Source organism: Taudactylus pleione, unplaced genomic scaffold, assembly GCF_031769625.1.
Source record: "Taudactylus pleione unplaced genomic scaffold, aTauple2 ptg000041l, whole genome shotgun sequence".
Classification (NCBI taxonomy): domain Eukaryota; kingdom Metazoa; phylum Chordata; class Amphibia; order Anura; family Myobatrachidae; genus Taudactylus; species Taudactylus pleione.
Genome location: NW_028284443.1, coordinates 6,320,301 through 6,334,335, shown reverse-complemented (window position 1 = coordinate 6,334,335; position 14,035 = coordinate 6,320,301). Strand labels below are relative to the sequence as shown.

Genomic DNA, 14,035 nt, shown 5'->3' with positions numbered 1-14,035 from the left:
GAGTATGGGTTGTGTTTTCAGACATGTAACCTTCCGTGTTGTCTAGCTACTACTAGTAAAGTAGTGCGCGGTGGAAACAATCAACGTAACACCAAGGTCAGAGCATATTAATGGACATTTCACAGATGTGAGGAATCACTGGCACGCCATCGCTTTTATAGACGTTTTATAATGCACGGTGATTTCGCAGGAGACAACGGTGTTACCCAACACGCGCGGAGGGATATCACTTGGTGCGCTGCACTGTACCAAAATACTAGAGTTAAGAGGCAGGTCTGTCAGTAATTGAGCTCAGAGAGCTGGGAGGGCGGCGGTTGCGGGTAATCACTGGACTAATCATCACAAACCGCCTGGAATTACACTACAGCCCCGCAGCAGCAGCACAAGCGAGCTCAGCATTCCGGGTGGATTTGTCTGCGCTTTATTTTTGCTGCTGGGTGTGATTATTAGACGTGGTTTGGATTCCCGCAGCCCCATGGATGTGTCAGCGTGATACCGGCGTGTTTATGTGGGAGCAGTGACGCGGCTAGGAGGACCCGCCGCTCTATTACAGGCACACGGACCATATCACCGGCTTATACTCTCTGAAGTACTGTTACGATGCTACTCTCCAAGTTTGGCTCCTTGGCTCATATCTGCAGCCCGACCAGCATGGATCACCTGCCGGTTAAACTCCTGCAGACAGGTACGGCCGCCCAGCCATCTATACACACATACACAGGCTGCCGCCCTCTGCTAGCGGTCACTAACCCCTTTTGCTGTCTCCTTACAGGGAAGGCTGAGAAGGAGCCGTTTGAGAAGATGTACCAGGTGGGCTCCGTGCTGGGCAGCGGCGGCTTTGGCACTGTCTATTCTGGCAGCAGGATCGCGGACGGAGTACCGGTGAGTAGCCGGGGATGGGAAGCGGGTAGGGGGATGCTGTGTGGTGCCGGTACACGGACACCCCCTGCTGCTACATCATCACTATATGATCACTGATATCTCTCTGTCTCCCCCAGGTCGCGGTGAAACACGTCTCCAGAGAGCGGGTGACGGACTGGGGCACCCTGGTGAGTGTCTCCGGGATGCTGACGGGTGGGGCGGGGGGCACTGTGAGTGTGTGTATGCCGGCTCCCCTACGGTGCGGGTATGATGATGGTAGCGGCCGCTGTGGGCAGCAGCAGCCACTCACACTCTCCTCTTCTCCCCAGAACGGGGTCATGGTCCCCCTGGAGATCGTATTATTGAAAAAGGTGGCCTCCGGCTTCCGCGGGGTGATCCGGCTGCTGGACTGGTACGAGAGGGCGGACGGCTTCCTGATCGTTATGGAGAGGCCGGAGCCGGTGAAAGATCTCTTCGACTACATCACGGAGAAGGGGGCGCTGGAGGAGGACGCCGCCAGGGGCTTCTTCCGCCAGGTGTTGGAGGCGGTGCGGCACTGCTATAGCTGCGGGGTGGTGCACCGGGACATCAAGGACGAGAACCTGCTGGTGGATCTGAGGACCGGGGAGCTGAAGCTCATAGACTTCGGCTCGGGAGCGCTGCTCAAGGACACGGTGTACACGGACTTTGATGGTACGTGCGAGGCTATGGCGTGTGCCCGCTGTGTGTGTGTTGTGGTACAACAGTGACAGTGAGGGAGGGGGGGATGGGGTGGTCCCTGCACACAGCTGCATTGCGGAGCCGGAGGGTGCGGTGCACACATTGGGAGACACTGGCAGTCGGGCACGGAGTGAGTGACCGGGCTGTGGGCGGGCGCAGTGAGTGTGAGTGGAGCCGCCGCCTCCTTACATCTGTTTGTTGTGAAACCCGAGCCCCCAGCTCACGTGAGCGGGCGCTCCTTACGCTGCTGCGGGGGATGTTTGGTTACCAGGGAACGGTCGGGAAGCCGGGGAGATGCTGCTGCCACAGGGTGGGGGAGGGGAGTGACAATGGCAGCGCCTGTGCTCTGGAAGTGTAGCTGCTGCGCTAAGACAGTGTATGGGGATAGTATTGCTCACCCCTCCCCTTTGTGTCTATTTCTGGAGCTGTGCTGCAGACGCCGCCACGTGGTGTGTGTGTGGCGCCCGGGAGCAGCTGATGCACACAGGCTTCTTCATGGCAATATGATGGGGGAGGGGAGGTAAAGGAAGTGTCATTCGGGCTGGGGACACACAGGTAACTTGCAGTCTCTGCAGGGGAATCTTGTAGTATTAGTTGCTTTTAGAACACAGTGTGACTGCAACTGCATACTATATATCTTAATTACCAAATGCGGTCAAATATGTATGTTGTCTTTAAGTATTTCTTAGTCAGATTACTTGCTGTTTTCAGTTAAACCTTTTATTGCTGTGAAATGATTGCAAAGTGATTATATGGGAGCATTGTAGGACGAAAGTGATTTTCACTCAATTCATATCAGTCACAATCTACAACACCAATGATCTATTGGAGTATTAATTCCTTAGTGCGGCCAGACTGTAAACTACCTATTTGATCAATAGTAGTGCATTTGCTATCTTTATCTGACTTCAACTAAAGTCAGTGTTTGGTTTTTTTTTTTCCCTCTTCAGGGACAAGAGTATATAGTCCCCCAGAATGGGTTCGATACCACAGATATCACGGAAGGTCAGCAACTGTATGGTCACTAGGTGTTCTTCTTTATGACATGGTCTGTGGGGATATCCCTTTTGAACAGGATGAGGAAATATTGCGTGTCCGTTTATACTTCAGGAGAAGAATTTCCCAAGGTATGTCAAACTGAATTATACCACATTCTTTACTGAGGATTTACTATATATATTATGTTGCAAGTTGGCATGATCTATTTTTTTTTTGCAGAATGCCAACAACTTATTAAATGGTGCCTTTCCCTGAGGCCTTCTGACAGACCAACACTTGAGCAAATTTTTGATCATCCATGGATGTGCAATTGTGACCTAGTGAAGCCTGAGGACTGTGATTTAAGATTACGGACAATTGACACTGATGCATCTAGCACAAGTTCAAGCAATGAAAGTCTGTAAGCAGAAAAAGGAAAACTTGCTTGGGACGGAGCAGAGGGAAGCAGAAAGCTGTACTGCTGCCAATACTACCCAAGAGAGGGAATGAACATTGACTATTCTATAGTTAAATCTTTAAACAGGATAATTTTTTTTTCGTCAACCTTTGCAGTTATCTCCCTCAATTGAGGCCCGGACTTTATGATCTGAGAGTTTTACGCCAATGCTTACACAAAAGGACTAACCTTATTTACATAAGAGAAGCAGTGACCTCTTGAGTACTTATTATACTGTTTTTGCTCTCATAGAGCCTGGACTAGATTTTTATTTGCTTTTGAGTGCCTTTTTGAAAGCTGCTTCAGTGGGACTTTGTTTTGTGTGTTTCTTTTCTATTTATTTCATAATTATTATTTTTTTTTAAATTTGGGTCTGGGCATATCCAAAGAAGATCCACACTACCCTGGGCCTTCCCTGCTTCTGTGTGTCTGTTAGAATAGCATCTTGCTGTGCCAGACACCTTGCTCAGACTTTTTTTTTTTTTTTTTTTTAAGTGAATTCCACCCGTTTTGTGGTGAGAGAGTAGAAATGCTATTGTGTTGTGTCCATTTAATTTACAAAGTACTTCTTAGAAGTAAGCTGTACTGTAAACCTTGAACAGGAATGCATTATTTATTTTGTTATATTCCCCTTTTCATCTCTACCACTGGGCAACACAGGACCATTTTATCCTCAATTCTCCCAAACCATGTCACCCTGCAAGTCTTAAGTATGTATGGGCATGTTAAAATGCACAATCAATGCAATATTCAAGTACTTTTACTTTTCCATATCTGTATTTAAACTTTTTTTTTTTTCATGTATTATTATACAGTTATTTATTGCGATATTTAGACAATATTTCTCACTATTTATTTGGTTAATTTATTTGTCTAGAATTTATCCAACACTGTGCTTCACGCTGTTCTGAAGATCCCTTCCACATTTTACCTTTCCTAATGGAATCTAATGAACGAAAGTGACTTTCTGCATTCCAGTCATGTAATATTTTCCCATTTTATTTTCCATCCTCCTCTTTCCATGGCTCTAGAAAGTTTGTATTAAATGGATAATTTGTTGTAAAAAGTCTAATTTAAGGAAAATAGAATTACTGACTTATAAAGTTGGTTATTATGCCTTTGTCTGGTATTTACCAGAGTTCTAATGTTATGCTTTTTGACAAGATTTTAAATTATTGGCATTATACAGTCTCCATGCAGTGGCTCTGGGAGGACAAGCGGCAGAGTCATAATCTTAATTTATGTTTATTAGCTGTGTTTTTGTGATCTGCTGCATTGTATGCAGTTTGTTTTTATGATTTTTATTTTGTTTCTTTACAGTGTGAAATGTATGGAGATATTTTTTTATACAAGTATTTCAATTAAACCTTTTTTTGTATATAATGTGCCTTTCTTATATAATATGACGTTTTGATACATTTGCGGGGTGGTGGGTAGGTGTTTGAGTGAAAATAAATAAGCACACTGTTTATTTTGGTTAGTGCACTGCAGTAAAACTTACACTTCCCTTTTTTATTTTATTTTTTTTCCTGAGCTTTAATTAGATGTACTATAGATTAAAATCTGGCTTGATATGCATAATTCCATATTTGATACACATTTCTATAGTCTCATTATGGTTCTATCCCTACAGTCTTTTTATGAAAATGTCTTCACTAGCTTCAGAAAACAAATGAAGGAAAAAAAAAAAAAGCTTTTCTGACAATTAAGTATATTTAAAAAAAAATATATATTTTATTTATTTTTTAACTCCTCAACCCAAACACTTTAGTTGTGTGGCATGCAAACTTTACAGAAACAAACTATGCTTGTCATATGCTCTTCACTAGATCACTGATGGTCTAATGGTCCCACTTCACACTCCTTCCCTTTTATTGTGCTCCAGTCTAACTTGAAACAGTGATCCACCCCTGTGAATTTACTAGTCTCTTTAATGGGAAGCTCTCCGGGAGGAACGCCATCTGGTCAGTGAGGGAAGTGTTGGATTGATTAAACGCTGAGAATAGAGCATAGCAAGTAATTATGCTTTTACTTGGTAGTGTATTTGACTCCACTAAATACTAAATTTTTTAGGTGTTGTCATCCTTTAATCAATAAGATTGCTGCATATTTGTGACTGTCCATATCTAGTTACTGGCTTGAATCGGTATGTATTCTCTGGTTTTTATTTTTTACATAAAAGCTGCATAGTTCAGCCTTACAAATACTGTAGTAAAAGTAAAAATGTTCCAAGCAAAATATTCTATGTATGTGTGTATATATATCTCTTACATTCAGTGCAGTGTTCATCCTGATAACACCCTATTAGCAACAGGATTGTTTTCTCAGAAATAATTACCCATATCACTCATCTGGCCAGCAGGGTGACAAGAATGGCGACCTGCAGCCATAATCTATGCAGCAGTGACACCTGGAGCGTCCTTGGGAGGCTTCAGATGGTCACACCACTGCACTTGCAGTTCCCCAGATCATCCTCAGGATTCTCCAGGCATTGCTGTAATCACTGGCGATTGTGGCCCTGCCCCTATGTGATGTCACATGGAGGGGGTGTGGCCTGGACAGGCTTGTGAATGTTCTATATATCAAAATGGCCCTCAGCAGAAAAAAAGTGCCCAACCCTGTTCTAGAAGATAATAGCTAGTATCTGGTTGCTATAGGCAACGACTTCACTTCTAAAAACCTGCACTTTAGTAAATATACCCCTAAGATGGGCCATACATGCCGGTGTTTTGATCTGTTTCCAGGCAAGTAGTGTTTGTATCCATTGATGTGCAGCGCTGTCTGTAAATAACCCAACATAGGCCTGTTATATTCATGTATATATAATATTTAATCAAAGTTTTTCAGGGGCTATTTGCCTATATCCCAATTAATAATGGTGAAAAATTGTGCAGTGTAATGCAGCTTTTTTGGAGCGTTCATCTGTTTACAAGATAAAATAATGAAATACTCAGCTAAAAGGAAAGAAGGCATAAGAATGTGTTGATGGGATATATAAAATACTTGTCGTATGTGAAGCCCATCCTCTCCTTATTTCTGTTGTATTAAAAGTGCAACATTTTCAGAGGGTATTCAATGCTGTTGCAACTGTGTGTAAACGCTGGCAACAGCATCAGAACTCTCCCGCAGCATAATCTCAATATTTAATTTCTCAATTTCAGGTGCCCTGATAAAAAAATACAGATACTCTAGGGTGCTGTGATTCAAGAATGTACAGTGCATCTGGAAAGTATTGACAGCGCGTCACTTTTTCCACATTTTATGTTATAGCCTTATTTCAAAATGGAATAGATTAATTTTTGTCCTCAAAATTCTACACACAATACCACTTAATGAAGTGTAATAAGTATTTTTGAGATTTTTTTTCAAATTTAATAAAAAAAAAAAAAAACGCTAAAAGCTGCATACACACAACGATTTTATGAACTATTTTCTGTCAGATTTTTTAAAGTGTAATGAACGATTTATTTTTTTGAACTACAAACTATTTTTGTAACTTCCCTTAATGAAAATCGTTCAGTTGGTCAGTCAGAATGAACTACAAACAGGAACGCGCATGAACGATCATCGTTATAACTCAGAAACTGAACATTTTTTTTTTGAACGATAACTACGTCGTTCTAGTTAAATCGTTTAAAAAAAATCATTACGTGTGTATGCACCTTTAGAAATCACATGTACATAAGTATTCACGGCCTTTGCCATGAAGCTCAAAATTGAACTGTGGTGCATCCTGTTTCCACTGATCATCCTTGAGATGTTCCTACAGCTTAATTGGAGTCCACCTGTGGTAAATGCAGTTGATTGGACATGATTTTGAAAGGTATACACCTGTCTATATAAGGTCTCACACTTGACAGTGCATGTCAGCGCACAAACCAAGCATGGAGTCCAAGAAATTGTAGACCTCCGAGACAGGATTGTCTCGAGGCACAAATCTGGGGAAGGGTACAGAAAAATATCTGCTGCTTTGAAGGTCCCAATGAGCACAGTGGCCTCCACAATTCGTAAATGAAAGAAGTTCGGAACCACCGGGACTCTTCCTAGAATTGGCTGTCCGTCTAAACAGCGATAGGGGAAGAAGGGCCCTAGACAGGGAGGTGACCAAGAACCCGATGGTCACTCTGTCAGAGCTGCAGCATTCCTCTGTGGGGAAACGAGAACCTTCCAGAAGGACAACCATCTCTGCAGCAATCCACCAGTCAGGCCTGTGTGGTAGAGTGGCCAGTCCGAAGCCAGTCCTTAGTAAAAAGCACATGGCAGCCTGCCTGGAGTTAGCCAAAATGCACCTGAAGGACTCTCAGACCATGAGAGACAAAGATTGAACTCTTTGGCGTGAATGCCAGGCGTTCTATTGGGGGGAAACCAGGCACCGCTCATCACCAGGCCAATACTACCCCTACAGTGAAGCATGGTGGTGGCAGCATCATGCTGTGGGGATGTTGTTCAGCGGCAGGAACTGGGAGACTAATCAGGATAGAGGAACAGATGAATGCAGCAATGTACAGAGACATCCTGGATGAAAACCTACTCCAGAGCGCTCTTGATCTCAGACTGGGGCGACGGTTCATCTTTCAGCAGGACAACGACCCTAAGCACACAGCCAAGATATCAAAGGAGTGGCTTCAGGACAACTCTGTGAATGTCCTTGAGTGGCCCAGCCAGAGTCAAGACTTGAATCCAATTGAACATCTCTGGAGAGATCTGAAAATGGCTGTGCATCGACTCTTCCCATCCAACTTGATGGAGCTTGAGAGGTGCTGCAAAGAAGAATGGGCGAAACTACCCAAAGATAAGTGTGCCAAGCTTGTGGCATATTCAAAAAGACTTGAGGTTTTATTTGCTTCCAAAGGTGCATCAACAAATATTGAGCAAAGGTTGTGAATACTTATGTACGTGTGATTTCTTAGTTTTTTCTATTAATTAAATTTGCATCTCAAAAAAACTTTTTACACATTGTCATTATGAGTTATTGTGTGTAGAATTTTGAGGACAAAAATGAATTTATTCCATTTTGGAATAAGGCTGTAACATAACAAAATGTGGAAAAAGTGACGCGCTGTGAATACTTTCCGGATGCACTGTATGTGAACCACTGATATACACCAAAATTATTTAGTTTTCATGTTTCAATTTGTTTAATTGGGAGTGCTCACACATCTTGCTTCAAAAGTTGTTTTACGATATGGCATGTTTCAGAGGTGAACTCACTGCCGATGTCTGATGCAGTGGAACAGTTTTTATTTTTTTTGCTACTGCGCTTGTATCCATACAGAATCGTAGTTGTGATTTTGGATGCACGCGTGGAGAACTGTATTGAAAATATAGTGGTCTGTGATAGAGAGCCTACCGCACGCATCAAGTGGTTGTATATACAGACTCTGAACCGCTCTAGGACTGGTACAAGTTTTGATGGTGTCTAGAGGTGCACCAGTAGGTAGTAAAGCATTGAAAGTGGGTGTGTCAGTCCCTGCAAACTCAGATGCACACCTGTATACCAGGGAAGGACTTTGTAGAGGCATTTACATAAAGTCGCAGACAGGTGGCAGCCTCGGTCATTTCAGCATCCACCTCTAAATAAGGCCCTTAGAGCCATATTCAATTAGAGGCTAAGTTTTCGCCTGTCCGACTGTTCGCTTCATTCGCCTGTTTCAGAGGCAAATTTATTCCGTGCTCGTCCCCGCTTTTCGCCTAATTCAATTGCAAAACAGGCGAACACGGAAATAGGCGAATACGGAACAGATGAAAAGTACTGAAAGAATTGGGGAAATCAGTGTGTAACCCAGAAAAAGATGCTCTAACATAGGGAATCAATATAGATGTGTACTAATAGCCCTAATAAAACTATTTTGCGTACTTAAGTTGTGTAAATTGCTTGCTATTAGCGTTTTTGTAAAAGTGGTGAAGAATGGCATAAAGCTGTATTTTTTGGTGAAAATAAGTAGTCCTGTCAAATTTGGGGTGCTTGCAAATAGGTGCAAGCATGTTTTTATGTCTCTAAAGTGAACTTTTAAAAACCGTGAAAAATCCACCTGCTGCATGCACCTGCAATCCCAAAAACACCTGACCCATACTTGTGGACCCCCAAGAAGTCTTTTTTGCTACTTTTAATGTTTATCCCCCCACTTTTGAAATTTACATCCCAAAAATGACATGTCTTTTTTGGGGTGTTCTTATTTTTTAGTTTCTGTTTTTTTTGCGTATTTGTCCTTTGGGGGGCTGTCCCAAGGGGTCTGAGTTGTTTCCCCACGTTTGCACCCCAAAATAAAGATTTTGCATTTCTTTCACCAGCTATTGATTGGAGAATCATTTTTGGAGAATTGTTTCAACTTATGTGAAATTGTCCTGGAATTGAATTTGGCGAATTTTTTTTTAGGCAAATTTTTCACAAAAAAAAACAGGCGAATATGGCTTTTCACCTCTAATTGAATTCCCCTCTTAGTCTGTACTCTGTAGTGGTAATTTGTATTTTGGGCAGCACTTACCTATTTCAATGTAATATTTAACATTTCAAACCAGTCAACATGGCAACTCCTATACAAACTAACTTAAATATATATTTCTTATAAAACAGCTTATGCACATGGGGAATGAGGTGCACTGTGCATAGAACAAAGGGGAACAGTACTTTCTACAAGCTCTTTTCCCATGTGATTTCCAGATCTACCCCACTCTACCCTTTCATAGCAGGTGCTTAATGAATTTTTCTCTCGCATTGCAAGATCCATAATGGAAAGAACACATCATATAGGGGTCCCTCATTCCATTCTGGACAAACTCACATCACTAAAAATTTATGGTAAAACATTTCTTACTCTCAAACCATACTTTTACTCTCCACGCAATATTACATTATGGGTCAATGCAATTTGGTGTGAGTTGAGTTCTGCAACAAATTTTGTGCGCACCCCCCTGATCAGGTAAAAAAAAGTAGGGATAATCTTTGTTAAAGTTAAAATGTCAGGTCACAGTGAAGAACCTCTGGCACACCCCTCCCAATGAATATTCATGCACTGGGAGGGGTTTAAATAGCTTAATAAAATAATAATTAAAAACATGTCAGTTTCAGACTAATTTCTCTAAAAAAAACCCCTCAATAATGGGTTAACTCAGAGGTTCCCAAATGTGGGAACCTCTAGGTTAAATGAGTGTTCACTCTAGCTCCGGTGGCAGGCAGGGAGTCAGAGCTAGAGATGGCATGTTTATAAGACACGTCCCCTTTTCGACACTCTTGGGGGGCGTGCCTGGCACTTATGGACACGCCGGACAGCCCCCAAGCGCTGCTGACAGGTAGAATAGATGCCGGGCCTATGCGCCCAGCATCTATTCACCGGCGGTGACCAGAGCAGATACACCCGCGTCCTGCGGGTGAAGACGGCACCCGCAGGCTGTTTTAGCGGGGCGCTTTTTGCCTTCCAGAAGGAGGGCAGGGTGCAGCGCCCGGCTAACACAGCCTAGCGGGAACGCTAGTTAAATGATGTGGGACAGGTGCATGGAGGTATAAATGATACGAGACAGGTATGTGGAGGTTTTGTGTTGATAGGACAGTGGTTTTTGAACTTGCAGATGAGAGTTAAGTGTTTATTCCAACTTTTTATAAAATGATATGAAAATACTGAAAAATGACTATCCAGACAATTTTCTGTTCCCAAAGTCCTGGAATGACTTTCATTTTACGAAATCACATGCTCGCTATCATTTTTCAACCATTAATAAAAAGTGCAAAAATCAGCCATTTGACACCTTTTAATAACCTCCAGTGCACAATGGCACCAGGGTCCAGGGGGGCCACACCGCACACACCCTGCACCCATATTTAATACTTACCTCTCCGGAGTCCTGAAATTTGCTCATGAGGTGTCTCTGGGCCCATGGCGCAGACACCATGTTACCGGAGACCTGCACATGTGCAGTAGACCCTGGCACAATGCCAGAGTCTACTGCACCACAGAGTGGAGGGGTCTCACACGGAGCAGTTTGCACACAGACCCCCTCTTTTCTTAAACTGCCCCTGCTCCAGTACTTCCTTATGGAAAAAAACAGCCTTCTGTATGGTACTGCTATACTGTATGTCCTATATGTCTTCCATACATGAAACATTGATTACACGAGGTTCCATTTTGCACTTCATAGCTACCTTCAAAATAGCATTTTTTACAGATATATGTAATGAGGCCAGAAACAAATGCCTAATATCCTAGATCATTATGCCTCACACTCCTCGAAGCTTAGCTTTAATCAAAACTATGATGCAATTATGTAACAATGTAAGGACATAGGTTTCGTTCACTCCTTCATGTTGTGACTCAACAGAAAATATATTTTTATTTTAAAAAGATGCCAATGGCCGTCATGTGGACCTACAGTCTCAATTACGAAGAAGCCAATTTGCCATGTAAATTTAGTAGTATTATTTCAGATATTCAGCATTTAATTGGTATGTGTTCCACAAAATTAGTTAATTTTATTTTTAATGGAACTTAAGTGTCTTGTGTTTTGGTTTCTATGATTTTCTGGATATGCTGTGCAAGCACAAATGGCCATGTTAGCAACTCACTAGGGGCCACTGATTGCCTCAGTGTATCTGATCTGCTGCCTTTAAAAAGCAAAAGTGCCATGAAAACATGACGGTACCCCAGTGTGCTAAACCATTCTAGATGTGTTCCTGAGAGACTTATAACTACTCATTACCAGTATGGAGATTTTCCAAATTTGCTGTATATGTACTGTATATTATTCTAACAAATGTCATATAGCATAAATTCATTTTATCAGATATCTCTATGTTTTGGGATATCTAAAGTATGCATGTTAAACCTTGAAATCTGCTTTTATTTGTTTTAATATGTGATGAAAACTTAAGCGAGACATACAAGTGATATTTTAAAACAAGGCTAAGCAATGAAGCTGCTGAAGTAGACACTTAACAGGTAATTATTTGGGCAACCTGTTATGTAAATGAAAGTTATATGGTCAGCCAGCGCCCTCTATTGGTGTGCCTGTGTAAATTTTTATGTGGGTACATTTTTAGATACTTTAAATTGTTTGTATATCACAACATTTAAGCAATCATAGATTATTCATTATAAAACCATTTGCATTAAAATTTTCAGATATATTGGCAAATATTTTTTTAAAACAATACTGAGATAGATTCAGATGCTGCATGCTAGCGACCGATGTTTTCACTCCGCGCATGCATCCAAGCCGCACAGCACTTGCATCCTGATGGTTACCACCGAAAGCCATGGAACGAATGTAGATGCAGAGAGAGGCGATTCGGTGGGCATTTCTGGGTGCTAATATGGGGGTGGCTAGCCAGACATGGGTATGTTGCTGTCAGTTGCACTGATTCCGGTGGTCATGTTCAAACGGAGATTCTGTGCCTCCAAAGGGATGGTGCAATGTTCTATGGTGTGTCTTAATGTGCACATAGGCGGGTTAACACCGCGACTGGTGGACATCTTTGTATGAAAGCCTTCAGTGGCAGCATTGGCATAATAATGTAGTCGCGCTGCGGAAAAGACACAGTCATGGCTGCAATAGAGTTCCCTTCTGAATCAGGCCCTAAGTCACAAGAACAAGCACTATCACCAGCACTACATGGCTTGACTTCTTGCCTAGAGTTTTTCTACAACAGTATATCATATATAAGTATATTCTTCCTGTTCGTATAAAAGTTTTTCAGATTATATCTGAGTGCTCATTGCATTTGCTGAACTCTGGAGGGACTGCAACTTTTAAATAATGTCATCACCAGTTGCTACATATACTGAAATGAGGCTGGGGCTGTGCAAGAGAGACTACAGCCATGGCCAAAAGTTTTGAGAATGACACAAGTATTGGTTTTCACAAAGTCTGCTGCTTCAGTGTGTTTAGATTGCACCTAAATCAACCATTCATCGGAACATCAAGAACTTCAAGGAGAGAGGTTCAATATTTGTGAAGAATGCTTCAGGGCGCCCAAGAGCGTCAAGACTGTCTCCTAAAGTCAATTCAGCTGCGGGATCAGGGCACCACCATTGCAGAACTTGCTGAGGAATGGCAGCAGGCAGGTGTGAGTGCATCTTCAAGCACAGTGAGGCAAAGACCTTTGGAGGATGGCCTGGTATCAAGAAGGGCAGCAAAGAAGCCACCTTTCCAGGAAAAGCATCAGGGACAGATTGATATTCTGCAAAAGGTACAGGGATTGGACTGCTGAGGACTGGAGTAATGTTATTTTCTCTGTAGAATCCCCTTTAAGATTGTTTGGGGCATCTGGAAAAACGCTTGTCCGGAGAAGGAAAGGTGAGCTCTACCGTCAGTCCTGTGTCATGCCAACAGTAAAGCATCTGGAGACCATTCATGTGTGGGGTTCCTTCTCCAACTTCTCCGAACCAACCAACAGTTTGGTGATGAACAATGCCTTTTCCAGCATGATGGAGTACCTTGTCATAAGGCAAAAGTGATAACTAAGTGGCTCGGGGAACAAAACATCAAAATTTTGGGTCCATGGCCAGGAAACTCCCCAGACCTTAATCCCATTGAGAACTTGTGGTCAATCCTCAAGAGGCGGGTGTACAAACAAAAATCCACAAATTCTGACAAACTCCAAGCATTGATTAAGCAAGAATGGGCGGCCATCAGTCAGTATGTGGCCCAGAAGTTGATTGACAGCATGCCAGGGCAAATTGCAGAGGTCTTGAAAAAAAAGGGTCAAAACTGCAAATATTGACTCTTTGCATAAACTTAATGTAATTGTCAATAAAAGCCTTTGACACTTATGAAATGCTTGTAATTTTACTTCAGTATACCATAGTAACATCTGACAAAAAGGTCTAAAAACACTGAATCAGCAAACTTTGTGAAAACCAATACTTGTGTCATTCTCAAAACTTTTGGCCATGGCTGTAGTGTCAGGAATACTCACTGCATGCTATGTAGTACAGACTGCTTGCCACCATAATATCCATGTCATTTTCTATTTACTGTATGTAGATTTCAGGCCTGTCTCAGGATTCCATAAGATGGAGAGGTTTG

General features: G+C 42.3%; 1 protein-coding gene across 1 annotated transcript; it reads left to right on the top strand.

The window, feature by feature from the left end:
- The first annotated feature begins 273 nt into the window (after nt 1–273).
- PIM3 (Pim-3 proto-oncogene, serine/threonine kinase) lies at nt 274–4,418 on the top strand. The gene is made up of 6 exons (XM_088457604.1): nt 274–685; nt 773–882; nt 999–1,049; nt 1,191–1,554; nt 2,532–2,708; nt 2,800–4,418. The coding sequence occupies exons 1-6, from the start codon at nt 601–603 to the stop codon at nt 2,982–2,984; spliced, it is 972 nt and encodes a 323-aa protein (XP_088313730.1). The 5' UTR covers nt 274–600; the 3' UTR covers nt 2,985–4,418.
- Nucleotides 4,419–14,035: the final 9,617 nt, after the last annotated feature.